At 68.6% G+C, this 27345-nt stretch overlaps 7 protein-coding genes across 7 annotated transcripts in view; 5 read left to right on the top strand and 2 right to left on the bottom strand.

Moving 5' to 3' along the window:
* Window positions 1-1360: 1360 nt before the first annotated feature.
* Window positions 1361-1918, top strand: CHLNCDRAFT_143149 (hypothetical protein; the record flags this gene model as incomplete). Its single annotated transcript, XM_005849835.1, has 3 exons — window positions 1361-1425; window positions 1650-1779; window positions 1889-1918. The coding sequence occupies 3 exons, from the start codon at window positions 1361-1363 to the stop codon at window positions 1916-1918; spliced, it is 225 nt and encodes a 74-aa protein (XP_005849897.1).
* A 103-nt stretch (window positions 1919-2021) lies between these two features.
* Window positions 2022-4392, top strand: CHLNCDRAFT_143148 (hypothetical protein; the record flags this gene model as incomplete). Its single annotated transcript, XM_005849834.1, has 7 exons — window positions 2022-2634; window positions 2816-2956; window positions 3143-3298; window positions 3425-3516; window positions 3675-3782; window positions 3931-4140; window positions 4276-4392. The coding sequence occupies 7 exons, from the start codon at window positions 2022-2024 to the stop codon at window positions 4390-4392; spliced, it is 1437 nt and encodes a 478-aa protein (XP_005849896.1).
* A 361-nt stretch (window positions 4393-4753) lies between these two features.
* Window positions 4754-6575, top strand: CHLNCDRAFT_34758 (hypothetical protein; the record flags this gene model as incomplete). Its single annotated transcript, XM_005849833.1, has 5 exons — window positions 4754-5245; window positions 5409-5578; window positions 5727-5875; window positions 6078-6206; window positions 6435-6575. The coding sequence occupies exons 1-5, from the start codon at window positions 4956-4958 to the stop codon at window positions 6573-6575; spliced, it is 879 nt and encodes a 292-aa protein (XP_005849895.1). The 5' UTR covers window positions 4754-4955.
* Window positions 6576-7702: 1127 nt separating this feature from the next.
* Window positions 7703-13206, bottom strand: CHLNCDRAFT_21248 (hypothetical protein; the record flags this gene model as incomplete). Its single annotated transcript, XM_005849574.1, has 18 exons — window positions 7703-8066; window positions 8233-8306; window positions 8443-8524; window positions 8684-8775; window positions 8928-9057; window positions 9264-9365; window positions 9484-9629; window positions 9753-9857; window positions 10074-10134; window positions 10281-10435; window positions 10594-10729; window positions 10839-10927; window positions 11120-11318; window positions 11525-11872; window positions 12002-12104; window positions 12262-12481; window positions 12722-12964; window positions 13102-13206. The coding sequence occupies 18 exons, from the start codon at window positions 13204-13206 to the stop codon at window positions 7703-7705; spliced, it is 2754 nt and encodes a 917-aa protein (XP_005849636.1).
* A 2781-nt stretch (window positions 13207-15987) lies between these two features.
* CHLNCDRAFT_21253 (hypothetical protein) lies at window positions 15988-17961 on the top strand (the record flags this gene model as incomplete). Its single annotated transcript, XM_005849832.1, has 7 exons — window positions 15988-16193; window positions 16357-16547; window positions 16737-16777; window positions 16943-17127; window positions 17330-17429; window positions 17572-17678; window positions 17844-17961. 7 exons carry the CDS (start codon window positions 15988-15990, stop codon window positions 17959-17961), a joined length of 948 nt encoding a protein of 315 aa, XP_005849894.1.
* A 2013-nt stretch (window positions 17962-19974) lies between these two features.
* On the top strand, window positions 19975-23003 carry CHLNCDRAFT_143143 (hypothetical protein; the record flags this gene model as incomplete). Its single annotated transcript, XM_005849831.1, has 10 exons — window positions 19975-20035; window positions 20219-20447; window positions 20581-20707; window positions 20837-21295; window positions 21472-21543; window positions 21699-21782; window positions 21921-21994; window positions 22183-22282; window positions 22460-22642; window positions 22845-23003. 10 exons carry the CDS (start codon window positions 19975-19977, stop codon window positions 23001-23003), a joined length of 1548 nt encoding a protein of 515 aa, XP_005849893.1.
* A 127-nt stretch (window positions 23004-23130) lies between these two features.
* The window catches only part of CHLNCDRAFT_34754 (hypothetical protein), a gene marked incomplete at its 5' end in the record, with an annotated part of 5937 nt that continues 1722 nt past the window's right edge, over window positions 23131-27345 (bottom strand). The window contains 14 exons of the mRNA XM_005849573.1: window positions 23131-23623; window positions 23796-23950; window positions 24124-24194; window positions 24355-24427; window positions 24577-24691; window positions 24878-24935; window positions 25088-25176; window positions 25343-25524; window positions 25699-25817; window positions 26052-26140; window positions 26305-26417; window positions 26639-26738; window positions 26968-27078; window positions 27286-27326. Coding sequence (XP_005849635.1) covers window positions 23559-23623; window positions 23796-23950; window positions 24124-24194; window positions 24355-24427; window positions 24577-24691; window positions 24878-24935; window positions 25088-25176; window positions 25343-25524; window positions 25699-25817; window positions 26052-26140; window positions 26305-26417; window positions 26639-26738; window positions 26968-27078; window positions 27286-27326 — 1381 coding nt within the window. The 3' untranslated portion in view covers window positions 23131-23558. The remainder of the gene's footprint in view (window positions 23624-23795; window positions 23951-24123; window positions 24195-24354; window positions 24428-24576; window positions 24692-24877; window positions 24936-25087; window positions 25177-25342; window positions 25525-25698; window positions 25818-26051; window positions 26141-26304; window positions 26418-26638; window positions 26739-26967; window positions 27079-27285; window positions 27327-27345) is intronic.

Below are 27345 nucleotides of genomic sequence, written 5' to 3'. Positions count from 1 at the left end.
GGTCACGCCCGATTGGCCAGGTGGAGTCGCCAGCCCACGACAGCTGGCGCCCAGGGCATGCTGTGTGGCACGTGTGTGCGCGCGCTGCAGCTGCCCCGCCTGCACCTGATTCCGTCCTCCTCGGCTAGCTCATAAGGCAGCCGCCCCTGCAGGTCTGACAGCCCTGTGTCGGCCCCTGCATCCAGAAGCAGCTCGCAGATCCTGCGCCAGGCCAGGGCCAAGCAAGGCTGATAGAGTGAAGCAAGGCAGGGGTGAATCAGTGGCGTATCAGCACAGGCGCAGCAGCGTGGGGTGGGAGCCGCCCGGCCGACATCGGCAGCGCCTCACTCGCGTGTGCGGCTCTTGGCAGCAGCGGCAAAGTGCAGCGGCGTGGTGCCGCGGCTGTTCTCCACATTTACGTCCGCCCCCAGATCCAGCAGCTCGCGGGCAGCCTCCACAGAGCCCCTGCGCGAAGGGAAATATGCTGTCGGCTGGAGCAACAGGCAGATGCAGCGCCGACATCCTCCTTCCAACAGGCTGTGCAGCCGGTGGAAAAGGTGCAGTGTGTGCTTACCACAGCGCCGCCACATGAAGCGCGGTCTGGCCGATCTGCACAGGGATGGGATACACAGACACGTGTTTCGGCGGTTGTTGGAGGCCGCAGGGACTTCTCCCACCGCTGGTACAGCCAGGCAGGGTGCAGAGGACCTCGCACTGCCCTTTCCATCCCTCGCCCGATTGCAGAAAACCTCCCACTCTTTCCCACCTGGTTGCAGAAGCTCACTGGCAGGCCTGCATGGGCACGTGGAGCAGAGGGAGCTTGGTGGCGGGCCAGCAGAGTTGGGGAGCGGGCGGGCAGGAGGCAAGGCGCCACCGCACACCAACCTGCTTCCACTAGCGTGCGGATGGTTTCTGGCTTGTTGTTTCTGGCGGCCTGGAGAATGCTCTCAGGGGTGAAGCCCAGGCGCTGTGCAGCCATCTTTGCGTTGAGGACGGGCGGAGGAGGTGCGAGGGTGAGAGCGGCGGCGGGCAGCCGGGCGGCGCCTGGCGGGGAATTGGGAGGGGCGCACCGGCGATCCACAATACCAAGAGTGCTGGGTAGGGTGTGGCCAGCTCCGGGGGCTGTGTGGTTGCACCTACCAAAACGCAATGTGCAGAATGTGCGGATCAGGGCTTTGAAGGCGTGCGCCAGATGGATCACACTAGGTGGATCAGTGTGGAGCCATCAGAACGGCAGGAAGGTGGGTGCGAGGCAATGAAAGCTGAGCTGGCGGGTTCCATATGTTCCATATTCTGCTGTTGCGCTCCCAGGCCATGCGTTTACATCTCCCTTGCGTTTAACAACATCTCACATCAAGGGTGTTGCTGAAGCTGTCGCTGTATGACCGCCGGCCAGGCGCGAGCTTTGTACAGGCAGCTGTTTCGTAAGACCAGAGACCTCCCCAGGTGCGCCGCTGCCAATGCACGACCTCGAGAGCGTGCCAGGAGCCGGCGCTTGATCATTGTCGACAACTGGCAGCTGTGTTCGCCTCTAACTCTCCAGGCACAAAGCCCTTGCAAAGGAATGCTCTCCCTGTGCGCGGACGGGGGCCGTGCGCCCGACAGCAGGCCAGGGAGAGCCCCCGCCAATCCCGCCGCTACCTTGCCGCCGACCGGGTTGACCGCCGCAGGCAGGCCCAGCACTACTACCGCAACTCCATCCGCTCTGGGTTTGTGGCGCACTCTGACGAGGACGACCCGGAAGTGCTGCAGCGCATCTACGAGCAGTCTCTGAGGGATGCCGACTGGATACTAGACAAGGTGCATGAGCTCTCGTGTCGCCCGCCTGTCTTCCACACTGCAAGAGGTGCCGCCTGCCGCCTCTCCGGCTGGTCACTAAACTTCGTGACCGTCCCATTGTCCTGTGCAGTACAAGTCGCAGCAGCCGCAGCACAAGTAGACTAGCCTTGCACTCGGCAGCCCTGCAGCTTTGCACGTCCAACCCGTGTCGAGGCCTGTAAACCAGGCATAGCCCCAGCTCCTGCACCCGACAGCCTGCCGCAATGGTGACGACACGGCGGCAGGAGGCGCTGCAAATGATGAACACGCCGCCGTCGGGGTGGGAGCAGACGGAGGGCGAGCCCTCGCCTTCCACACCCGTCGACGCCGCGCTGCCCAGCCGCCTGCCGCTCAAGTCGGCGCTCAAGACGCGGCTGCTGCCGGGGGACGGGCGTCACGGGGAGGAGTGCACCCCCGTGGATGCGGGGCTGAAGAAGACGGTGCGCATCCACAGCAGCAACAACATGGTGCACGAGTTCCAGGCCAGCCTGACCACAGACGATGCGCACGCCTACAGCGACGATGAGGGTGGCGCGACCCCCGAGAGCGGGCGGCGGCGCCGCCCGCCGCCGCGCCGCCGCCCCGCCACACCCCGCTACGACAAGTTCATGTCGGGCGTGCTGGCGGGCATGCGCAGCAGCGGCGGCGGCAGCAACGGCGGCAGCACGGGCGGCGGCGCCGCGGACGGCGGCGCGCTGCTTGGCCTGCTGTTCACGCTGAGCTGGATGCTGGCCAGCTCAGCGCTCATCTTTGTGAACAAGACGCTCATGGTGGACCACGGCTTCCGCTTCCCGTTTGCCCTCACCTCCATGGGCCAGATGAGCTCCATGCTGCTGGGTGAGCGGCGCTGGCGGCGCTGCCGGGCTGCTGTAGCCGCAGGGGGTGGAGCCGCCGAGGCTGCTTCCTGTGTTGGCCGGTGCATGAGGCATGGCAAGGTGCAGCCCCAGAGAGGCAGGCTGGGGGCCCAAATGGGGCGAGCTGCATCCTGAGCTGCCCGCTGCCGCCCCCCTGCCTGTAGCCTGGCTGGCGTCGGTGGTGGGCGTAGCGCCGCTGCGGCCGGCGCCCTCCTGGGAGGTCGCCTTCTCCAAGCTGCTGCCCGTGTCCTTCAGCTTTGCCGCCTCACTGTTCCTGGGCAACGTGGCGTACCTGGGCATGTCGGGTGAGCATGCGGCACGGCATGCTGGTGTCAGCTGCCAGCCGGCCAGCGCGGCACGGCATGCTGGCGTCAGCAGCCAGACAGCCAGCGCGGCACGGCATGCTGGCGGGCTCAGGCGCACCCTGGCCAGATCAGCGCTCAGTCGGCCCCCGCTCACTGTGCGCCCGCCTCGCTGCTGTGTGCCCGCAGTGGCCTTCATCAACATCATGAAGGCAGCCACCCCCATGGTCACGCTGGCGGTGGGGCTGGCGCTGCGCCTGGAGCGCACCTCCAAGCTGACGCTGGCCGCCACCGTGCTGATTGCCGTCGGCACCGCCATCTCCACCTCCTCAGAGGCCAGCTCGGGTGAGGGGGCTGCAAGGGAACCCAGGGCCCAGAATGCATGCTGCCCTCCTGGGCTGGAAGCCCGCCGAGGTGTAAGAAAGGCAAGCTCGTCGCTCACCCAGTGCGCCTGCCCGGCTTCGCCTGCAGGCCACTTCCGCTGGCTGTCCTTCTTTGCCTTTGCCTTGAGCGTCGTGTTTGAGGGCATCCGGGTGGTGCTGACCGAGAAGCTGCTGGGGCAGGTGCGCCTCCCGCTGCACTGCAGCACCCCGCCACAATGTGCTTGATGGCTTGGACCATGCCTGCCGACAGCTGGGGCCTGAGCGGTCGTTGTCTGTGGTGTGGCAACCTGTACATTCAGCCTGCCTGCCTGGCTGCCTGCCTGCCTGCGTGTGTGCAGGCCAAGTACAATGTGATGGAGGCTCTGGTGTACCTGGGCCCCTTCACGCTGGCCTTCCTGGGAGGCGGCGCATACCTGTTTGAGTGGGACCAGGGCCTGTCGACAGAGGTGGGGTGGCGAGCGCCTCTTGTTGGGATGCGGAATGCAGCGGCAGGCTCCCAAGTGCGAGTCCAAGGCCACTTCTGACTTGGCTGCGTCCAAGGCAACCAGCTGACGTGCCGGCCTGGTGCCCTGCCATTGCTGCCTGCTGCCGCAGGGCATGCGAGTGATGCGGGAGCGGCCGTTTGACTTTGCGGTGGCGACCCTGATCAGCTTCCAGGTCAACCTCTTCTGCTACCTGGCCATCAAATACGTCTCCGCCACCTCATTCAAGGTGGCAGGCTGCCTGAAGAATGTGCTGGTGGTGTGGGGCGGCGTCCTGCAGGGGGATGTGGTCACGCCGCAGGAGCTGCAGGCAAGTGTGCTGGTTGGCATGGGTCCAGCCCGGCTGCCGTGGACAAGGCCAGGCTGCCAGCGCTGTGCTGCCCGCCCAGTCATGCACCAGCATGCCCTCATGCCCGGCCTCGATGAGCTGATCCCGCGGCTGGTACCTGCGCCGCAGGGGTATGCCGTTTCGTTGGTAGGGTTTGTGCTGTTCTCAGCCTCCAAGCTGCGCGGCACCGTGCCGGGGGCGGGGCAGACGGGCGACAGCCAATCACCCGCAAAGAAGCAGCGATAGGCCACGGGAGTGGCCAATCAGCATGCTTGTTGTTGTATTTTGTTAAATATTTGTCTCGCATTGCTGATATTGGATTGAATGCGCCACCTCGCGACGGGCTGGGGCAGCGCCGAAAGTCGATGCGGCGTCCAGCGGGGAAGCTCCTCCTGCCGCGGAGCAAAGACTGCAGAGGCACACCAGCTGGTTGGGAGCGCGTGAGCATGCAGAATGAGACAGCTGGGCGGGAGGGTGCATGGCAGGGGCGAGGGAAAGGAGGTGCATGAGCGGGCCCTGCTGCGTCTGCTGCCCCGCCGCCGCCATGTCACACATGACCGAGACCAGCACTCCCTATCCCCCACTCCACGCACTCGTGACTTCTATCCAGGCCGGCCGCCGTCTCTGCAAGCCGCCGTCTCACATCACCAGCCCTTCCGCGGTCGCAAGCCCAACCTCCTTCGGCGTGAACCTGCGTGCCAGAGGGGTGCACTGATGCACCCTGCCGCCTGAGGCGGCACAAACGCTCGCAGAGGGTCGCCAGACCGAGTACCACCCAGGGCCCCCCAGCAGCGTACCTGGTTGCCGTGATGGCTACGCTAGTGCGCAGCCTGGTGGGCGGCAACCAGGGCCAGCAGGATGGCGACGGCAAGCTGCTGGAGCTGGCAGACCAGCGGGACGATCAGCCCACGCCCAGCTCTCAGCAGGAGCAGGAGGAGGCCCAGGAGATGCAGGAGGACGACGGGCTAGCCAGCGTGATCACGCAGGTGTCGTCGCGGGACCAGCAGAAGGCAGCCCCCCCGCCCGCCGCGCAGTATGCGGTGCAGCCCGCAGACGACGGCAGCGGGGAGGTGCGGAGCACTTGGAAAAACAAGTTTAGGTGCGCAGGCCTCAAGGGAGGCTGTGGTCGCTGCAGTGGCTGCAGCAGAACGTGGTCAGGGCAGTCTGGTTGTGTGCAACAGCATGCAACGGCCCCGCCTCCTGGTGCCCGTCACCCCAGCACCCAACCTGCCCGGTCCTGCTGTGCCGTTGCCCCACCGCAGAAGCATCTTCTGCTGCCTGGCGCCCTCCTCCAACGAGCAGTACGTGCGGCAGGACGAGGGGCCGGTGGTGATACGCCCCATAGCGCCGCAGCCGCCCAGCTGGACGGAGCCGGTGCTCGGGCCGCAGCTGGCGCAGGATTCGGGGAAGAAGACTCTGGTTCTGGACCTGGGTGCGTGTGTGGCTGGGTGTGCGGCGGGGTGTGGCGGGCCGCTGGGCCGGGCGCTGTGTGCGTGCGTTGGAGCAGGGGAGCCGCGTGCAGCCTGCCGCGCTGCCTGACCCTCCCTCCCTCCCTCCCTTTCCTCTGTCCCCGCCTGCAGACGAGACGCTGGTGCACTCCTCCTTCAAGCCGGTGCCGCAGCCCGACTACATCATACCGGTGGAGATCGAGGGGCGCATCGTGGATGTGTATGTGCTCAAGCGGCCCTTTGTCGACCACTTCATGCGGGCGGTGGGCTCGCGCTTCGAGGTGGGGCCGCGCCCGGCGCACAGCGCTACGCCGGGAGCAGCAGCGGGGGTGCTGCCGGGCGGCATGGGTGCACCACGCAGTCGGCGCCCGCACCGGCAGCCTGCACCGCCGGAGCTCTCCTGCACCGCCGCCACTGCCCTCCGCTGCGCTCCCACCCACCTGCCCGCCCGCCCCTTCCTGCCCGCCACCCCCCTTGCCGCAGGTGGTTGTGTTCACGGCCAGCCTGGGCAAGTATGCCGACCCGCTGCTGGACCTGCTGGACAAGGCCAATGTGGTGCGGTGGCGCCTCTTCCGGGAGGCCTGCTACCCGTATGAGGGCTCCTACGTCAAGGTGGGGACGGGGGCCGCGGGCGGGGCCCCTGCCTGGCACCTGGACCTGCCCCGCACGCCGGGCAGGCCAGGCCAGGCCGGCCGGAATTGGCCAGCAAGCACGAGCAGCCAGGCGCCGCCGCGCGTGCCACCGGCCTGCCAGGCACGCGTCACCCCGCCGCTGCGCTTGCTGAGCCCGGTGCACGTGTGCCTGCCCTCCCCTGGCCCCTCCCTCCCTTCGGCGCCGCAGGACCTTCAGTGCCTGGGCCGCGACCTGGGCCAGACCATCATCGTGGACAACTCCCCCCACTCGTACATGTTCCAGCCCGAGAACGCGCTGCCCATCGGCACATTCATCGACGACATGCAGGACCAGGTGGGGCGGGGGTAGGGTGTGGGGGGTGTGGCGTGGGGGGTGGGGTGGGCGTGGGGGTGGCGGGGCCTGGTGGGGGACCAGGGCGGAGGCCTGAGGGGCCAGGGCTGGGGCTTCACTGGCCACTGCTTCCTGACCAGGCTACAGGCGCGGGCCCGTGTGCGGTCACTGCTCCTTGACACCCGGCGCTGGCACTCACCTTGCGCCCTGCCTGCCCGCCCGCCCCCCCTGTGGCCGCAGGAGCTGCTGGACTGCCTGGACCTGCTGCTGGCGGTGGAGAAGGTGGAGGATGTGCGCGCGCACCTGGGCCCCATCCTGGCCCGCAAGCAGGCGGGCCTGCTGGCCTCCTTCACCCAGGTAGACAGCGGTGAGAACCGGTGTGGGGCGCGCCACGCCGCCTGGCCGCCACCCACACAGCCGTGGGGATGCAGCAGGGGCGCCTTCGCACACACATGCTGGCTGGGGAGGCCTGGTTGGTCTGTGCCAGCCGAGCATCGCATCTGATGCGTGCCCCCCTGCTGCTGCTGCAGGCGGTGGGGAGCTTGGCGGGGTCGCTGACGACCCTGGCGCGCCCAGCGAGTCTGAACGAGAGCAGCTAGCAATGTACGGCGCCCCTTAGTTCGGAAGCAGCACCCGACTGCGCTGCCCGCCATCCCACGGCAGCCGGGGCTGCTGGCAGGCGCATGCAGCCAGGCCCTGTCGCCCTTGGCACCAACGCTGCACACTGCGCTGCGGCTTGGCAGTTGCGCGCGCCCCACCCCGACATCTGAGCAATGAACGCACCCCGCCGCCGACGGTATCTCTTTCCTGCCCTCCTGCTGCCCCTGCTTTGGACGCTGCGCTCCTGGGCAGCCTGGCAGCCTCTCACCTTTGTTGCAGCCAGTACTGTTCTTCTTCTCCTGACTACGCTGCCCCGTCCCCGCTACATGGCTCCCCCCTCGCCTGCCCATGCGGCCGCCCGCCCCGTGGGGCGCGCCGCTCTGTCTTCCTGTTCTTCTCAGGCACTGATCTTGCCTTCTGACTCTCCGCGGTTCTGCCACACTTGAGATCCTGCTTCACGCGATGTGTAAACAGTTACTCCGAGAAACACGCGCCATGCACCAGCAGCAGCCAGCCTGGGCGCCACCGCAGGGCGAGCTGCCCCCTCACGCTTCCATCCCCTCCTCCTCCTGCTGCTGCGCCTCCTCCGCGCCGCCACCGCCCGCTTGCTGGCTGCGCCCCGCGGTGGTCAGGTACTGCAGGCTGTACATGTTTGCCTCGCACGTGGTGGCCAGGTCCTCGTGGAGCCGCGCCACCGCCTTTTGCAGCGACCGCAGCGCGGGCAGCGCGCCGCTGCCGCCGCCGGCCTGGATGGCGGCGCCGTGCCGCACGCACAGCGCCTTGGCCCAGCCCAGCAGGTACTCGATGTGCGGCGTGTGCGGCAGCAGCTCCCCCAGCGCGCCCAGCAGGCGCGGCACCACCGCCGCCGGCAGCTGGTTGGCCAGCAGCGGCACCTGGGGCGGCGGCGTGCTGCACGGCACACGGGGCAGCGGACAGCAGCAAGCAGCAGGTGATGAGTCAACGTGTGCATGCCCCAGGGGCACACCAGTGCGTTACATCCAGCTGCCCGCAGACTGCTGGCAGGCGAGCTGCGCCGTGCAGCACTCGGCAGCCGGGCCAGGCCCTAGCGCCCCACCTGAGCACCATATGCTGCACCAGCTGCGGGTCGTTCAGGCGCAGAGCCATCAGCAGCGCCTTGAGGTGCGCGCCCTGCAGGCAGGCGCAGGCGCAGCGCAGGGTTTGAGGGCGACAGCGACGGGCCGGCCACTGGCAGTCCCCTGGCAGTGGCAGCGCCGACACGAGGTATGCACGTGCCGGGGGCCCTGCCCCGCGCCGCCCGCCGCACCCGGCCCAGTGCCTTGAGCGTGGCTGCGGGCGTGACGTCCTCAGCCAGGTCTGTTGGGTCGAACACTAGGCTCTCATCCAGGCTGCAGAAGGGCGCAGGAAAGAGGAGGGGGTGGGGTGGGAGGCGCAGCACGGCGCTGGGCTGGATGGCGGGGCACGCACTGCTGGGCAGATCAGGTGCGCAGCCGGCTGGCCACGCGTGCGGCGAGGGAGGCCGGGGAGGTGTGGGGGGAGGGGCGCACCTGTAGAGCAGCAGGCCCTCTGTGGTGGCCGCCGCCCAGCTGCGCCCGGTGGGCGACAGCGAGACGTGGCGGGTGCGGATGACGGGGGCGCGCTTGCCGCCTGCGCACGCAGCACGAGCCAGGCAGCAGGGCGCCGGGGCGCCAGGGGCCAGTCAGCTTGGGCCGGTGCTGGCATCAGCAGCTGCACGGCTCCCCCACAGGGCAGCCCAGAGGCCCTTGGCAGCCAGCAGCTGGCCCCCCACACGCTGCCCGCACCTGTGCCCGGCAGGCCGCTCTCCCCGGCGGCGCCCCCCGACACCGTGGGCGGCAGCAGGTCGTCGTCGTCGCTGCCCTCGTCGGCAATCTGGTGCAGCGGCCCCGCATCAGTCAGGTTCCTGCGGGGAGCAAGAAACGCCAGCCAGCGAGGTGAGCAGGCAGGCAGCCGAGGCGGCCGCCAGATGGGCTGGCCGCCTGCCAGCCCCGCCTGCCAGCCGGTGCACAATGCACCCGCCCAGCGGGCCCCCCCGACCCTTTCCTCCTTCCACTGCATCATTACCACCGCTGCCAACCCAGCCCTGCGAGCGCTGCTCCCTGCCCTCACCTGGAGTTGAGCTGGTCGAGCACGCCATCCAGGCTCTTGTTGTGTGAGATCTGGAAGCGGCGCAGCATCACGCGCTCCGCCACATCGTACAAACACACATACCTGCAGGGATGGGTCGCAACAGGGGGCCGAGGTTTGACAGGCGGCTGGGGCGCAGGGTGGCTGAGGGCGGTTGCAGAGGCGGCGGCCGGTGGCGGCGCAGAGCCGCTGCCCCGCTCACTTGCTGCTGCCGCCTGCCAGCAGGAAGGAGCCGTCTGCGGAGAAGGCGAGGGAGGTGAAGCAGCGGCCGCTGCTGGTGTTGTCGGCGGTGCGGCGGTCGGAGCGCAGGCGGCCGCCCGCGATGTCGCGCCGCCCCGAGATGGTTCCCTGCACACAGGCAGGGTGTTGTGCACAGTCAGCATGGCAGCACACAGCTGCACAAGGCAAGGTGCAGGCGAGCGCGGCGGGGCTTGCTGGGCTTTCCTCCCCACCCTGGTACCGCCCTGGTACCTGCAGTACCGCCTCATGTGGGTCCCAGAAGTAGATCTGTCCGTCCAAGGTGGAGGAGGCCAGCTGCTTGCCGTCGGGGCGCCACGCCAGCGCCAGCACGTCATGCTGCAGCAGCGGGAGGGGAGCGGGCACGGGAGGCACGGCGTGAAGGGTGTGCGGCAGGGAGCAGCGGGCCCAAGCCGGCACAGGAAGCTGGGAGGCAAGTCGGCGCTGCCTGACCCTGAGCAGGCATAGCAGCCGCAGCAGGATGCCGCTAGGGCCGCAGCTGGGCAGTGGGAGAGCGGCAGGGGGGTGGCATGGCAGGGGCAGCCGCACCCCCACCTGATGCTGCAGTGCCTCCACAGCGCCCTTGCCGTTGAACACATCCCAGGTGCGCACCGTCCTGCGGCCACGAGGGACACACACAGCCACACCACACCGCCCGCATCAGATTGCCCGCCAGCGCATGGGTGGGGCATCCGGCCAGCACCCAGCGTGCTGAGCCTGCTGCGGGCTGCAGGCTGCGGCGCTGGCGCCCGCTCGGCTCACTTGTCCCAGGATGCGGAGGCCAGCAGGGGCGTCCCCGGGCAGAACTGCAGCGCCACCACGGGGCCCTCGTGCGCGGCCAGCACCTCCAGCAGGCGCCCGGTCTTGAGGGACCAGACAAAGACCTGGAAGGTGTCGCGGCTGCCCGCGCACACCACCTGTGGCGAACGAAACGGGCGGGGCTTGCGTGAGGTGGATGATGGCAGGGCAGAAGGCAGCAGGTGCCGGCGGGTAACTCTGATGGCCGGGCCACCAGCCAGCGGAGCCAGCCTGCGCATGCGCCACTCGACCCTCTCCGGGGCACGGCGACGCTCACCTCGCCGGCCGGGTCGCAGGCGAGGCTGACAAACTGGACGGGGGTGGGGGTGGTGAGGGTGCGGAAGTTGCGGTACCGCACCAGATCAAACGCCCGCACCGTGCCGTCCAGGCTGGCGCTCAGCACGGCGTGTCCGCTGCACAGCGCAAGAGGGCGAGGGGGTCGAGATGAAACAACAGGGGCTCGGTGGCAGCAGGTGGGCAGCCCGCCTTGGCAGGCAGCGAGAGCGGCGCAGCTGGACCCACCTGCCCAGGAACTGCACCGCGGTGACGGGCGCCTCGTGGTCTGAGAAGGTGACAAAGCAGAATCCGTTGGACAGCGTCCACACCTTGACCTGCGGCAAGAGCGGCGTTGTGAGCAGCCACGCTGGTGGCGCAGGCAGGCCCACAACCATGCGCACAGGTGCATGCCAAGCAACAGGGCAGGCTGCCACCCCATCACCTCACACACACGCATTCTCACAATCAGCCCTGCCCCACACCAAGCAGGCGCCGCCCCGCCCGCACCCGGCCCGCGCGCCACACACCTTGGCGTCATCGGCGGCGGTGGCGAGGTAGGTGCCGTCTGGTGAGTAGGCGGAGGCGGCGACGTCGTAGTAGTGGCCCTGCTGCTTCAGCACATACGTCTCGCTGCGCCACTCCCACACCAGCAGCTGGCCCAGCTTGGCGGAGCCCACCGCGATCCAGTCGCCGGCGGCGTTAAAGGCCAGAGAGCTCAGCTTCTCCCTGCGCCAGGCGGGCCAGGGCAGGGGGGAGGGCGGCGGCAGGCCGGCGTGGGGAGCGGCAGCGGCCGGGCCAGTGTGGGAGAGGAGAGGGCGCAGCGGGCCGTGCCGCACGGGCATATGCACACCCGGCAGTTGGGTGAGCGGCCCGTCCAGGCATTCCCCGCCCTGCTTTTCGCCCAGCACAAGCCCACCCTCTCCCAGCCCCACCTGCCGATGGAGAGGGTGTGGACGGTGGTGAGGTCTGGCAGCTGCAGCAGCTCAAAGATGCCGGAGGTGAAGCCCACGGCCAGCAGGCCCACCCCGCCCTGGAAGGCCGCCGCCGACAGCTTGGCGCCGCGCTGGTTGAAGTAGTACTTCTCAGTCAGCTTCCAGTGGCCCCCCGCAAAGGTGCCCGACTGCACCGGCGCCGCCGCTGCAGCCGCAGCCGCCGCCGCCGCCGAAGCTTGCTGGCCTGCCGCTGCCCCGCCCGCGGCCGCCTCCTCCTCCTCTGAGCCTCCGCCATCCTCAGACTCGCCGCTGCTGCCGCTACCGCCCTTCTCCTCCTCCTCGCTGCTGCTGCTGCTGCCACCGCTGTCTTCACCCTGCCCCGCCCCTAACCGCCGCCGCTTCTGGCCCCGCGCCCCGGTCGCTGCTGCCGCCGCCGCTGGCGCCGCCGCTGGCGCCGCCGCCTCGGGCTTGCGATACGTCCAGGCAAACAGCGCCCCATCTCGTGCCAGCGTGTAGAGGTGGGGGGCCTCCTTGCCAATCAGCCCCGCCGACTCCTGGAGCTTGGGTGAGGTGAAGTGCACTGCAGGCGGGCGTGCAGCAGGCGCAGGCGGCGGCTGAGGCAGGGGCAGCAGGGCCCGAGCCGCGCAGCCACGCGCAGCGCCAGCCTGCGGCCAAGCACCCACCTCGCCTGCGCCGCGCCCCACTGCCCGCCCCGGCGCCCCGCGGCCCGGCCCCACCTGCCACCAGCGGCTCCCGGTGCCCCGCCAGCGTGGGCGGGCGGTATCCCTCCAGAGGGTGCATGCTGAACAGGCGGGTGGACAGGTCCTTGCCGCCCGCCGCCAGCCAGAGCGAGTCGGCGCTCCAGTCGAGGGCGGTGATGTCGGCGTGGCAGTGGCCGTAGGTGCGGTGCAGCTCCATGGGGGCCACGGTCTTGGCCAGGCCAGGCGCCTTCCAAACCTGTGCGCCGGTGGAGCGCGCCGGGCAGGGAGAGGGGTGCGCAGCAGGGTGGGTTGGGTTGCCGGGGCAGGGGCGAGGGAGTGCGGGGCGGACGGGCAGGCAGGTGCTGAGGAGCATGCGGCAGGCGCACAGGCGCCCGCTCCCACCCACACCATCCCGGCGTGCACCAGCCGCAGCCCCAGGTCGCCCGCGCGGCCGCCTGCCGGCTGCGTGCACGGCGGCGGCAGCGGGCGCGCGCACCTGGAGGAGGCGCCCCACGGCGCAGGCCACGTACTTGCCATCTGGGCTGAACTTGGCGGCACGGACGGGCCCCTTGAAGGAGAAGTGGTGGAGCAGCGCTCGGCGGCGCCTTCTGACCACCACCGCCCGCCCCTCGTCGTCGATCGACAGCAGGATGCGGCCGTCGGGGCTGACCGCGATGGTGCGCACCTGGCGCCCGTTTTCGAACGGCAGCGTGCTGCTGACCGACTCGGTGAGGTTGATCTGCAGAGGGCGGCAGCAGGGGTGAGAGGTGGCGGCAGGCGGCCCTGGCGGCGGCGGCGGCAGCGTGCGGGGCGTCCTGCCGGCATGCATGCGCTGCTACCGCTGCCACCAGGCTCTCCCGGTGCATCCAGGCGCACCTGAGTGACCCTGTTGCCCACAGGAGTGAGCAACTCGTTGCCGTGGATGAGCAGGTTGCCACCCCGGTAGGGGGCGCCCAGCAGGCTCTGAAATTGGTAATTCATGGCTATGTGTCCGCCTTCGCTCCAGGCTGCAGCTTTTCAGAGGCAAAGCATGTGCATGTCGGGAACTGTGTGCGTCCGGTTCTGCTCCGTCAAGTCCAACACCTGGCGGCACTGTTGCATTGGATTCGCATGCGGGAGCGCGCGCCGTGAGGCCGACCATTCCGTACCATGCTGTACTGCCGCAGCTGGTAATTTGCTCCCGCGTGCAGAAACGCGCTTTCAACGCGCGCATGCCTACTAGTGATGGTCTGAAAGTGTGTCTGAAGGCGCCTAATCGCACTATCAGCCCTTGAACAGCAACTTGGGAGCCAGCCGTTCCCATTCCTCCTACCCCTGCTGCCCGCACCCCGCTGCTACCACGTTTCGCGCACCATATAGTCACAGCCTGCACTGCCAGCAACCCCCGCGGAGCAGCAATTCCAGCCGCCTGAATACCCGCCGCCGCCGGCAGGTCATGCCCCTCCCCTCTGCAGTTGGCCGCTCCCAGGTAGGCGCAGGCCGCCAGGTGTGGTTTGTTCAGCAATGGGGGTGCATGTTGCGCTTGGGAAGGAGGCACGCAGCGACGAGTGGCCGTTGTTACATGTCGTTGTTACATGGCAGATGCCGCCGCCTCTGACGCTTCTGCCTTTGCTGCAGGGCCTGCACGCTGCGCCCCGGCCCATGGCACGAGCGAGCAGCTGTGCTGCATCCTGGGGCTGCACCGCCAGTGACAGTCAGGGGCGGGCACGCCGGCTGCAGCAGCAGCATGTTCTGAACCGCCAAGTGGCGGCCGCGACGCTGAACCAGCAGCAGCGCCTGCTCCAGCAGCTGGTCGAGGCCCAGCAGGCGCTGCGCCGCCAGCAGGCGCTGCGCCAGCAGACAGACGCGGCACGGCAGCAGGCCGCGTGGCAGCAGCATGCGCAGCAGTGGGCAGCCCCCGCTGGCACGCCCGCCTATACCGGCACCATGGCACAACACCAGCAGGGCCACCACTACCAGCAGCAGCAGCAGCACCAGGCACACCAGCAGCGCTCTCGCCAGCACCACCGCCACTACGATGTTCCTGTGGATGTGGACGACTACTGGGGCCGCAGCAGGCCCAGCGCCACAGCAGGCGCGTGCCCTGTCCTTGCCAGTGGCAGCTCCTTGCCAGTGGCGGCTCCTTGCCAGTGGCGGCTCCTTGCTGGGCGGCGCAGGTCACACCTGGTGCTTCTCCCTTTCGGCACGCCGCCAGCAGCGCGTGGCTGTTGCCTCACCGTTGACTGCCATGTGTGCTGCTCCCTTCCTGTTCCGGTGCAGGCTCTGGCACAGCCCAAGGCCATGGCCACGGCAGCTTCCAAGGAGCTGGGCGCAGCAGCAGCAGCAGCGCTCACAACACCAACACCAGCGGCGGTAGGAGCGAGCACGCGTGGTGGCAGGAGTTTGCGCAGGAGGCCTCTGGCGGCTTCCATTACCAGTCGTACCGCGGCGGCGGCACCTCTCGTGGCACGGCACAGCAGCAGGCCGGGCAGGGCACGCAGCATGCCACGGCCACCAGCAGCGCCGGCACGGAGCAGGATGTGCGGGGCGAGCTGGCGGCGCTGCTGAAGCAGTCTGGCGGAGACCTGGTGTGTTTTGTGGCGGCGCTGGGCATCCAGTTTGAGGGCGGCGCGGACCGGCAGGCAAGCATGCGCAATGCCCGCTCGGCAGCCCTCCTCCGCCTCCACCCCGACAAGCTGCTGCAGTCCAGCGCGCGGCAGCAGGCCTTCGGGGCCCATGCCACGCAGATGGTGAATGAGCTGTGGCAGGCTGGCGGCCGCCGCTGAGCTCAGCGTTCAGCTGGGCAGGTGTCGAACATTACAGTGAGCGGGCAGCGCTGCTGCCGAGTCCATTTCATGACGCTTACTTGAGACTTTGTATTCTTGCACTGACTCCACTTGACATTTGTACCTTTCCTATTTGCCACGGAGCCCGTCGGCTACTGCCGTACTGTTGTATGCTTGGTGTGTTTTGCCTGCATCATTTGCAGTTCCACCCTCTCAACATTTTCCAAACAGCCACCATGCTTTCTGTCCCTGACTTATACCACTTGTTGAATCCCGGCTGTAACACAGGAATGCACTGGCCAGGAATGCACTAAATTGATTAATAGACGACTTGCCAGGCTGAGGCACTGGCCAGGCAGAGCAAGGCAAGACGCCGTTGTCATGCAAGGCCGCATCCACAAACCGCTATGGCAAGCTCAGGGGGGGCAGGTGCGAGATGAAATGCTGTCCATTATGTCTGCCAGTGATACAGCCACTCAAGGATCCGCCCACCTGTGCTGCCCTTCAGTCCCTGACAGCGGGTCGCCACTTAGGGAGGCCGCCGCCGCCCCCAACCTTGGCCGTCGCACCCATCCGGGCGCCACGAGGGTCCACGAACGTCTGGAACGCCTCCATTTACATTCCAACGGCGCGTAGGATGGTGTAGCGACACGCCGACGGCCGAGAAAAAACCACACACGACCTCCGCTTTCTTTTATGGCACGCGCGTAGCCCAGCCTCGAAAAAGCCTGCCTAACGCTCTGAAACTACTACTTGCCCATCATTCGTGTTTGTCGGCCCCAACCTTGTTGTTACCCGCTTCTAGCATCCGCCGAGCCTCGCCCCCCGCCCCGCCGCTGCCCAAACAGGCAGCGCAACAGGTAGCGCAACCCTCAGCAGTTGCCGCGGGGCCGCCGCGCCGCAGCGGCGCCTGGGACCAGACTCGGCTGCTGACGCCACCCCGGCGGTCGCGCCGCCGCCGCCACCCGCCGACCAGCTGAGGCACGCGCCTGGAGCCATGGCGGTCGCTGCCAAGGGGGCGCCGGAGTGCCCGGTGTTCCGGCCCACCATCCAGGAGGTCAACAGCATGTCGTTTGTGGAGTATGTGGAGCGGCTGGAGAAGCAGAAGAGCTTCCGCGAGGCCGGCATCTGCAAGATAGTGGCGCCCGACGGCTGGGCGCCCCGCCGCACCGGCTACAGCCGCCTCAACTTCGAGCTGCCCAGGTGCGGCGGGGGGGCGCCAGGAAGCTGCAGGGACGGGCAGGCGGGGCCGGCTGCAGGGCGCAGCCATAGGGTTTCGTGGCGATGCGCACCACGGCGGCGCCGTCGGCCCTCGCCGGCCTCCCCCCGCCCCATCTGCCTGCCCCCCGTGCTGCCCCGCGCGCAGGCCCATCCGTCAGCACGCCACGGGGAGGCAGGGCCTGTACCGCACGCTGATGGTGGAGGGGCGGCGCATGTCGCTGGACGAGTTCCGGGACATGGCGCGGGAGGACATCAACGCGGCGCCACGCGAGGCGGAGCCCGAGGAGCTGGAGCGCCAGTTCTGGCGCAACGTCACGCTCAAACCGCCGCTCTACGGTGGGTGGGTGGACAGGCGGGCGGGGCGGCGCAGGGTTGGGGAGGCTCTGGAGCTGGTTGGTGTTTGGTTTTTGGCAGGGGTGAGGTGGTGTGGGGCTGGGTCGTGGTGTGGTGGTGGTGGCGGAGCGGAGGCGTGCTGCGCAGGGCTGCGCCCGACCACGCCGCCTTGCCTTGCGCCCCGCCATGCAGGCGCCGACATCCCCGGCAGCCTGTTTGAGCCGCAGTGCAAGGTGGGACCTGCGGCAGGCAGGCAGCCGGCCAGCCTCGTGTTGCCGTGCAGGCATCTGGGGCCCCTGCAGCTCCAGCCTGCGACAGCGCGCCGCCCTGCCGGCCCGCCTCGCCGGGCGCTGCGCCGACGCGCCCGCCGGCCCGCCTGCGCCGTCGCCCGCGTGCAGGGCTGGACGCTGCGCCGTCTGCGCAGCCTGCTGAGCGAGACGCTGGAGGAGCAGGGCATCAAGATGCCGGGGGTGAACGAGCCCTACCTCTACATCGGCTCCTGGCGCTCCATGTTCGCCTGGCACACCGAGGACATGGACTTGCATTCGGTCAACTACCTGCACTATGGAGCATCCAAGCAGTGGTGGGTGGGGCCACGACATGGAGGACGGGGAGGGCGGGAGGGAGGGAGGGGCGGGGCGGGCGCTCGCGTGGGTGGTGGCGCTGCGCAGGGCTGCCGCGGCGGGTGGAGGTCTGCTGCAGCATGATACCTTGTGCTGGCTCTGTTCGTGCCCCTGCCCTTTCTTTCTTGGCACCCACGCGCGCGCCCCGCCCGCCCGCTGCAGGTATGTGGTGCCCCCCGCCCACCGCCAGCGCTTTGAGCTGCTGATGCGCAGCCTGCTGCAAGACCTGTTCCGAGCCTGCCCCGAGTTCATGAGGCACAAGGTGCGCGGCCAGCGGCTGCATCCGCTGCCGCCCGCCAGGCGGAGGCTCCAGCTACCCTGCCCCATGGGCAACGATGGTCCTGCTCGCCTGCCGGCCCACGCCCAGCCGTGCGCTGCGCCCCCACCCCGCCTGCCTGGCGCAGGAGCTGCTGGTGTCGCCCCAGCTGCTGGCCTCCCACGCCATCCCCGTGGTCAAGGTGGTGCACCACCCGCGCGAGTTTGTGGTGGTGTTCCCGGGGGCGTACCACAGGTGGGGGGCGCTGCTGGCTGGCAGGGCGCGCGTGCGTGGCGCCTGTGCGCGGCAGCATCCCATGCCCAGCAAGGCTGGCGCCAGCCCCCTGCACCTGCCCCGCCGCCATCTCGCCCCGCATCGGCCCACCGTCCTCCCCGCGCTCTCCCCCCCCCCTGCCCGCAGCGGCTTCAACCACGGCTTCAACATCGCCGAGTCAGTCAACTTTGCCACCAAGGCCTGGCTGCCCGTGGGCGCAGAGGCCGGCTTCTGCGAGTGCCAGTCGGTGCGTGGGAGTCAGTGACGTGCAGGCGGCTGGCTGGGGGTGTGGGAGGGCTTGGGCCTCCCCGTGTCGGCCACGGGCGACCTGCCACCCCTGGAGCCCGCCCACCCGCGCCTCGCTTGTCCTGCTGGGCTCCGGTTGCCGCTCCGTGACCTGTGTTGGCCGCCCCTGGGCCGCCCCTTGCCGTACCGCCTGCAGGACAGCGCGCGCATCGACATGCGCCTGTTCCGCGCCCACATGGCTCCCAAGCTGCGGCGCCACGTGGACGACATGTATGCCAGCTCATCAGAGGAGGAGGAGGAGGAGAGCGAGGAGGAGGACAGCTGCTGCACAGGTGCGCCGCGCTGCTGGTTGCCGCCGCAGCCGGGTTGGTTGCTAGGAAGCCTGCTGGCCCTGGTAGCTGGCTGGCTTCGCAGCGCTGAGCTGGCGTGGTCCCGTACCTGTGACCTGGGCTCTGCAGGTGCCGACGCAAGCGAGGAGGAGGAGGAGGAGGAGGAAGAGGAGGAGGAGGCAGGGAGCAGCGACGAGGAGGTAGCGCTGCGGCAGCAGAAGCAGAAGCGCCCGCGGCAGCAGCAGCACAAGCCGCGCCCGCGCCGGCGGCGGCGGGTGCAGTTGGATTCTGAGGCTGAGTCCACGTCTGATCGGGAGGAGGAGGCGGAGGAGGCGCGTGCAGCCAAGCGGGCCAGGGCAGGCCGCACCGGCGGCGGCCGCAGCATGATGGCAGCAGTAGCGGCGCCACCCGTGATGCTGCCGCCGGCTGTGCCGGCCAGCACACGACCGCAGCGCGCCAGGCGCGCCCCTCGCCGAGATCTGGACATGGTGCCTGTGCGCCTGCGGCCCCCAACCGCCACCAACGGCAGCATGCAGCCCTACCGCCAGCAGCAGCAGCAAGCCGCGGCCCCCGGCAAGATGCGCGGCGCGGCAGCAGCAGCAGCGGCGCCGCCGCCTGCGCAGCCCAGCCTCGCCGCAGCAGCAGCCACCCGCAAGCGCAGCCGCTCGCGCAGCCTGGCTGCCAGGAGCAAGGCGGCGGTGGCGCCGACATCCAAGGTTGTGGGCACCAGCAGCCGCGGCCGCCCGCTGCTCCTCAAGATTGTCGACTCAGCCGTGTCCCTGCTGCCCCACTTTGGCGGGCACCGGTAGAGGGGCGGCTCACAGCGCGCTCCGCTCCTGCTGGCGCGGTCGTGGCGCCCTTCTGCTGGCGTGGTCGAGGGGCACCGCGGCAGGAGCCAGCAGCACTGCTGGCGTGCTTCATAAGCAGGGCAGCTCCGCCAACCCGGCCAATCGCTCCATGCTCCATCCATGTGTGTGTATCAATACTTGCAGTAGGCTTCATCTCCCTGGTCTGCCATCCCACGGCTCGAGCCCGCCTTGATTTGCCGTACCCCCCTTCCGCTCCCCTCTCTGAACATCCGCATGCCGCATTTTCCGTCCTCTGCGCCTTCGTTGCCTGCTCCTCTAGGGGGATCTTCCTTCTGCCTGCTGCTGTTCGTACTGTTGTTCGCCGCCGCTGTGATGCGGTGCTTCGCTTGCGCTGTCGGGCGGCCCGCCGCGCCGGTTTGTTGCACAGCTTTCATTGAGCTGCTTCTGCAAGGGGATGGCACCTTGCAACACACGTGCAGCCCAAGTTCTGAGCAGCGCGAGGTGCATTGTCCAGGGGGCTCCGCTGCAGTGTACCGGTCCAGGGCCGCGATGCTGCTGCCAGCTCAACCTAATCACATCTCGCGAGCGCAATCATAAACCCTCAAACAGCTATAGAACCCCATTTTAGCTCTGTTCCCATTTGCACTGTGGCCTGCGCGGGCGATGCAGCGGCAGCTGAGCCAAACCTGCTGTGGCCCGCTGCACCCTCCAGCGCGGCTGGCCGCCTGTCGGATCAAGGGGTAGGTCCGGTCATCGACTGGCATCGGCTGTGGCAGCCTTGGCCACAAGCATTCTGACCTGCGGCAAAATGCTGCTGCAGACGTTCCGCGAGAACTCAAGGGGCACACACAACGCGTCGCGGCAAGCCCACCGTCCCGATGGTGGCGCGCAGCAATGGAGGAGAGGGACCCGGTGGCCGGCGGGCAGTGGCGGCGGCCGCTAGCGGCGCCGCTGAGTGCGGTGCCATCGGCAAGCGAGCCGTGGTGGTTGGCGCAGGCAAGTGGCTGCCCATGCCCCTTTACAATATACGTGAGCAACGTTTCAGCGCAGCCTTGTGTCGCCCCTTGAGCCAACTATTGGCACCCCCACGCTCCACGCCCTCTCGAGCCGCCCGCCACCGCGCCGCGGCGTCGTGCAGGCCCCGCCGGCGCGCTCGCCGCCATGCTGCTGGCCAAGCAGGGGTGGCAGGTGGACGTGTTTGAGCGCCTGGCGCCGCTGGTGGGCGAGGGCGGCGAGGTGCAGGCCTCCATCGGCCCCCGCTCATACAACATCTTGCTCAGCGAGCGGGCGGTCGCGGCCATGGAGGCGGCGGGCGCCGACCTCCGCGGCTTCGACATCCCCGACCTCCAGCACTCGCTGCGCCACAAGTGAGGCTGGGTGGCAGGGGGCGGGCTGCGGCTGTTGCTGGCAGGCAGGCCGCGTATGTGGCCTTGAGCCAGTGGGTGGGCGGGTGGGGCGTTGGCAAGCTTGCGCCTGGCTGAGCCCTGCCCTGTGGCGCAGGCTGAAGGGCGGGCCCACTGAGGGCTCCACCTCGCCGCTGCCGGGCCGCCTCAAGCTGGCCAACCGCGGCACGCTGGCGGGTGCGCTGGTGCAGCAGTGCCTGGCGCAGCACGGCGACAAGGTGCAGGTGAGTGGCCCCGCTCCAAGCTGCCGCCATGCCGCATTGTGCTCGGCTTCCTGCCTGGGTGGCCTGCGCTGTGCCCTCTGTACCTCTCTGTTCACTTCCGTCCCACTTGCCTGCCTCCCTCCCCTGCAGTTCCACTTCCAGCAGGCGGCTGAGATGATCGACGCAGGCAACAGCATCGCCTACTTCCGCCCGGTGGGGTCGGCAGCAGACGGCGCCGCCATGGCCAGCGCCAGCGCGGGCAGCGGAGGCGGCTGCGGGTGCGACTCTGGCGGCGGCGACGGCGGGGCCGCGGGGGCTGCGGCAGGCGGCAGCGCCGGCGTGCTGCAGGCGCCTGCGGGGGCGCTGACGCAGCAGCACACGCCCGCCTCCCCAGACGCCCTCGTTTCGTACACCTTCGACCTGCTGGTTGCGGCAGACGGGGCGGGCAGCATGGTGCGCAAGGTCCTGGAGCGGCACGACGCGGGGCTGAGGGTGGGGGTGACGCGAGACGTGATGGAGTTCCGGATCTGTGTGCTGGGAGCCGCCGACCAGTTCTTGTCGCCGGGGGTGGGCGCGGTGGGCACCTTCCAAACCTGGACAAACCCCAAGGTGTGTGGGAGGAGGGAGGAGGCAGGTGGCTGAGCAGGCAGGCGGGCGAGGATGCGAGCAGGAGATGGGCGCGCGGCAGCGCCGCTTGGCTTGCCTGCCTCGTGCTGGGCACCCAAGGCGGCCTGGCTGATGCTGCTCGTGGCTGAGTTGAGGCCTGCGTGCTCCCTGCCATGCAGCTGCAAGCCACTTTTATTGGGTCGTCCACCAAAGATGGCCAGCTGCGATGTGTGTTCATCCTGCCACAAGGGGTGAGGCGCGGGCCTGCGGCAGGGCCGGATGGTGCCTGTGGCCCTGCACCGCGCAGCAGCAGGATCATCTGGGGCTGGGACACCTGCCTGCCTGCCGGCGGGCACGCACCCAAGCCCTGCGTGACCAAGCTATGTGCCACCCGGGGCCCTGCCAGGTGCACGCCTCGCTCAAGACTGTGGCAGACTACGAGTCTTACCTGGCCGAGGCCATCCCCAGCCTGCCACAGGATGCCATCAAGGTGCCCGCCCGCCTTCTTGCCTGGTCGCCTGCTGATTGGTTGATTCCTTGCTGGTTGGCTGCCTGCTTTCATGGCCCTGTGAGTGGAGGCATACTTGGCCCAGCGCCAGCCGCCGCCTCCCCTGCATTCTGTTTGCAGCGCGCCGCCCCGCAGCTGCTAGACTCGCCCATCTCAAACGGCGGCACCATCGTGCGCTGCTCCAAGTTGAACAGGTTGGTGTGTGCTGTGGGGGCGACTCGCCTGGTTGTGAGACGTGGCTGTACAGCAATGTCAGGCTGGTGCCTGCCTGATGGTCATCACAAGCCAATGCTTGTGCAGCCAGCTGTCATCGCTGCTTGAGTTGGTCTCAGTCCATCTACTGCCATGCCCTGACCCCTGCTGCCATGCCGTGGCCGTGCAGCCGCAATGTTGTGCTGGTGGGGGACGCGGGTCACAGCGTGTACCCAGCGCTGGGGCAGGGCGCCAACGCGGCGCTGGAGGGGGCAGCCACGCTGGCGGCGGTGCTGCAAGGCAAGCGCTCCCGCCAAGGAGCCCCACGCTGTCCTGGCTCTCACGCCCGCTGTACCTCACCCTCATGCCTGCCGGCAGCGTCTGCTGTGGTTGGGCCCAAAGGCGCACTCTCCCGCACACACCTACCCACGCTCACGTACGCACACTCATCCCCGCTGTTTGCAGAGGTGGGCGCCCAGGACGTGGAGGCTGTCGCAGCCGAGTACTCCCGCCGCTGGCTGCCCAACGCGCTGGCTGTGGCGGAGCTGACTGAGGAGGGGTTTGGCAAGAATGCGAGGGCATTTGCGCCCAACCTCAAGCTGGTCCAGCTCATCTGCCAGATGCTGCTGCACAAGCTGCTGCCCTTCCTGGTGCCCATGCCCGCCTTCTTCCAGGCAAGCAAGGCGCTGGGGGCGGCAGGCAAGCGTGCGTTTTGACGTGGTGCCTGGGGGCTGCAAGGGAGGTGCAGGCACTTCGCCAGCACACTTTCGGCAGCTGCCTCGCTTGCATTCTTGGCTGTGCTGCACCGACCCCCTGTTTCACCTATCCTCGCCTTGCTTCACTGCGCTGCAGATAAACTCCACCAGCATGCCCTACGCCGAGATCCTGAGGCGCAGCAAGCGGGAGATGGCGGTGTTCAAGGCCGGCCTGGTGGCCGCCTCAGCCGCCATAGCGGCCGCGCTGCTGCGCCACTGTGTGCGCCCCGCGCTGGCGGCGCTGGGCCTGGCCTGATCCACATGGCATCTCGCTTGAGCAGCCGCATTGTTTCGTCAAATTGCATGCACAGACCCAATATGTGACCTGCGTTACTGCTTCTTGGGAGGTTGTGTTGTTGCCTGCACTCAAAACGCCTACTGCTCCATTCGCTAGGTTACAATCCTGGGAGCCATACCGTCAGGGTACTGCATCCTCAAGGTACTGCATCGAAAAAAGTACACCGTAAACAAATTGGCAGGGAAATACCCACGGCGCCAGGCCACCGCAAAGATTGGTGCAAGCACTGCGAGCAGCGAAAGGGCAAAGTGCGATACCTAACAGAGAAAATGAGCCAAGAGGGGAGTACTGAATTGCGGCGCAGGCGCGGTTCGGAATGGCAGGGGGTTCAGGCGCCCAGCAGCAGCCGGGCAGGCCCGAGCGTGAATACGTTGGGGAGGCCGTGTTGATATCAGGGTGTTTGGGACAAGATGGAAGGGTTTTCATCAATAGGGTATCACATCGCGCCGACGGGCATGGGCACGCGGGGGGGGGGCTCCCAAGTTTCCCTCGCCGGGCTGTTCAGCTGCATCTTCAGGCATCCTGGGGGATCAGCAGGATGCGGGAGTAGCCCTGGACCCCATACACCGGGTCCACCCCTGCGCAGCGGAAGGGGGGGGGGGGGGCAGGGTTGTGCAGCGAGCACGAGTGACCGATGGATGGTGTGGCGGGCGGGCTTTGCACAGCACGGTACGGCGCAGTGAGCAGCCACCCGGAGCATACAAACCCCTCCCGCCCCCAGCCCCCATGACAGCCACGCCTTGGGCCCACCTGCGTTGCCGCCGGGCGTGTAGTCCTTTGGCGGCGCCAGGTTTGTGTCCACCACGCGGCACCACTTCTTGCCGCGCGGCGGCGAGGGCAGGGTGACTCGCACCTCAAAGGAGTGGGCGTTGAAGGCGGCGTACAGCGAGCCGCAGCCCTGGCCCCTGCAGGTGGCGGGTGAAGGTAGGTGAAGGGGCTGTTGGGGTGGGGGCGGGCGTACATGGGGCACGCAGGTGCAGCAGGGGACAGTCAAGTGAGACACTGAGGGGCCAGGTGCAGCCGCAGCCACACTCGGTCCTGCCTCGGAGCCCCGGCTGGGGGGCGGGCCGCTGCCTACCTGTCGTGCAGAGTGAAGGCCAGGAAGCGGCTCTCGGGGTCGTCCCAGCGGTCCTCGTGCCACGTCACGTCCTGCAACCACAGCACGCACAGCATGACACGACAGACAGACAGCCCAGTCAGCGAGGGCCAAGGAGTGGCACAAGGGGCTCCACGTACAGCAGCCGGTGCGCCCCGCGCCGCGCCCAGCGCCGCTCCGGCTGCTGCTGCGGCCGCTGCTGGACGCGCCCACCTGCGTGGTGAGGAACTCGGCACGCCCCAGCAGCGGGTTGTCGCGCCTGAACTTGATCAGCTCGCTGTAGAAGCTGCGCAGGGCAGGCGGGGCGGGGCAGAGGAATGTTTAAACATGTTGGCGGCGGTGGTTGCGGGAGAGGGGGGACACGCCAGGCGAGCCATGCACCCAGCAGCCAGCCTTGCCAGCGCTCGAGCAGGCCGGCGAGGCCCGCTCGCTCACCGGAACCAGCCGTTCTGCTTGGCCTGCTCCAGCTGGTCCCAGTGGTAGTGCGTGAGCGGCGTGTCGTGGCCATAGTAGTTGTTGTTGCCCTGCCGGCTCTGCCCGTACTCGTCGCCTGCAAGGAAGGGAAGCGAAGGTTGGCTAGGGAGGAGACGGAGTGGGGGCGGCTGGCACGACGCAGGGCAAAGAGGCAGCGGAAGGAATGAGGAGCAAAGCAGTGGTTGCAGGGGCAGGAGCCAGGCGCGGCGGCAGCCAGCGGCGGGCAGGGGGAAGGCAGGGTGGCAGCAGGCGGGGCGCGCACCCATGAGCAGCATGGGTGTGCCCTGGGACAGCATGAGGGCCAGGTGGTAGTTGCGCATCTGCAGGCGGGTGGCGCAGTGGCAGGCGGCAGGCGGCTGGGCTCAGCGTGGGACCAGCAGGCAGGGGGCAGGCCAGGTGTTCTGAGCGGCAAGCGGCGGCTGGCAGCGCAATGTGCGAGTGTGCACGTCGGCGGCAGGCAGCGGCGCCGCACCTGGCGCTGGCGCAGCGCCTTGACGGCGCCGTTGTCTGTGGGCCCCTCCACGCCGCAGTTCCAGCTGAAGTTGTCGTTGGTGCCGTCGCCTGCGAGGCGGGTGGGGGGTGGGGTTGGGGGGCAGCGAGGACAGCGTGTGTGTGTTGAGGGGTGATGGGGCAACAGCATGATGCGCAGCCGCAAGGGCCTCCGCCTCCTCGCTGCCGAGCACCGCTTCCTGAGGCAATTTCCACCCCGCGCCCCCGCCCCGCTCACGGTTCTGCTCCCCGTTGGCGTCGTTGTGCTTGTCGTTGTAAGCCACCATGTCCGCCAGAGTGAAGCCGTCGTGGGCGATGACAAAGTTGACGGAGTGGAAGGGCTTGCGGTTGTGGGTGTGGTACAGGTCCGCGCTGCCCGCCAGCCGCGTGGCAAACTCGCTCTTCAGGCCAGCGTCGCCCCTGGGGGGGTGAGTGGGGCGTGACGGGAAGAAGGGTTCAAGGCAGCAACGGGGGCGTGAAGGGCACGGGTGGAGGCACACGCTGTGGGTGTGGTGAGGTGTGAAGCGCCATGCCCGAGCTCCGCATGCAGTGGGTGCCACCCTCCGCATGCAGCACCCCTGCCCACCACCACACCTCAGGAAGCGGCGCACGTCGTCCCGGTACTTTCCATTCCACTCCGCCCAGATGTCCCAGTTGGGGAAGGAGCCCACCATGTAGGCGCCAATGTCCCAGGGCTCGGCAATCAGCTTCACCTGCAGGGGCAAGGCACGGGCGGGGCAGGGGTGGGCGGGGTAACGAGGGGCAAAACCAGGCAGGCCGTCGAGCGCCGGCGGCGGCAGTGCGAAGCGGATGAGCGGCTGCTGGCCAGGCGCGGTCACGCATGCGAGCATGCCAGGGACACAGAACCATTCGCTGCTGCCTGCACAGCATGGCTGCCCTACCCCAAGACGCACACGCACACACCACACCACACCGGACAGCCCCACCTTGGACAGCACCGGGTCCTTGGTGATGGCCCGCACCAAGGGCGGGTTGCTCATCACCTTGCCGGTGGCGTCGCGGCACAGGCAGGGTGCTGCAAGGGGGAAAGGAGGCACGGGTGGGCACAGGAGGGCAGGAGCCGGTTGCGTGAATCCCCCAGGAAGAGGTGGCATGCACCCACACTCACATCACACGCCGCCACTAGCCAGGGTCCCAACACCCTCACGCACACACCCCTCACCCCCCTCCCTTCCTCACCCAGGTCGAATCTGAAGCCATCCACGTGGTACTCCTCCACCCACCACCGCAGGCTGTCCACAATCTGCTGCGCGGTGGCGGGGTGGTTGGCGTTGACCGTGTTGCCGCAGCCACTGCAGGTGAGGGGCAGGGGGCAGGTCGCAGGAGGCGCGCAGGCACGGCGTTGAGGAGTTGGTAAGCAGAGGGGCATCAAGGAGGAGGCAAGGGGATCGGCTGCATATGTGACACCGGCCCCGAGGCCAGCTCGGGCCCGCCATCGCCCACGCTCCCACCCCTCCCTGCGCTGCAGGACCAGCAGCTGCAGACCCACACCCACACACCCACACAGCCCCACCTGTAGTTGAGCATCTTGACGTACGAGTCGGGGTCCTGCTGGTAGTACGCCCCCGCATCGATGCCCCGCCAGCTCAGCAGGTACGAGTCCTCGTCGCCGCCTGCGGCAGCGGGGGAGCGGGGCGGGAGTTGGGGAGGCGGGGAGGCACGCTTGGCGCGCGTGGGAGCAGCTGGCGCCGGCAGCCACCTGCGGTCACCCAGTGGCAAGGCACACACGCGCCACCATCCCCCCACCACCACACCACACCACCACCAACGACACTGATGCTACCACACGCACATGCGCCCATACCCCCCCCCCACCCCACCCACCACCACCACCCCACCCACCCTCCACCGTGTGGTTGTACACGACGTCGATGATGACCTCGATGCCCGCAGCGTGCAGAGCGCGCACCATCTCCTTGAACTCGCGGGCGGCGGCCAGCGGGCCCGCGCCGTCTGCACAACAGGGCGCCATACGTGACAGCGACGTGCACACGCACAGATCAGCGTTTGGGCCGAAAGCAGGGCGGGCGGCAGGCATGGGATGGGCCAGCGAGAGAGGCGCTCCTGGGGTACCGGGCGAGCAGCAGGGCCGGCGCGGGCATGGGGAGGGGGGCAGGGATTGGGGCGCGCGGAGAGGCCTCGGGACGCCAGCCCACTCACCCGACCCGAAGCGGCTCATGGGGGCGAAGAAGTTGAGGTGGCTGTAGCCCCACACATTCA

Source organism: Chlorella variabilis, assembly GCF_000147415.1.
Source record: "Chlorella variabilis unplaced genomic scaffold CHLNCscaffold_5, whole genome shotgun sequence".
In the NCBI taxonomy this organism is placed as follows: Eukaryota; Viridiplantae; Chlorophyta; class Trebouxiophyceae; order Chlorellales; family Chlorellaceae; genus Chlorella; species Chlorella variabilis.
Note: the sequence above shows the minus strand (reverse complement) of the source record. Positions and strands in the feature narration are given on the sequence as shown.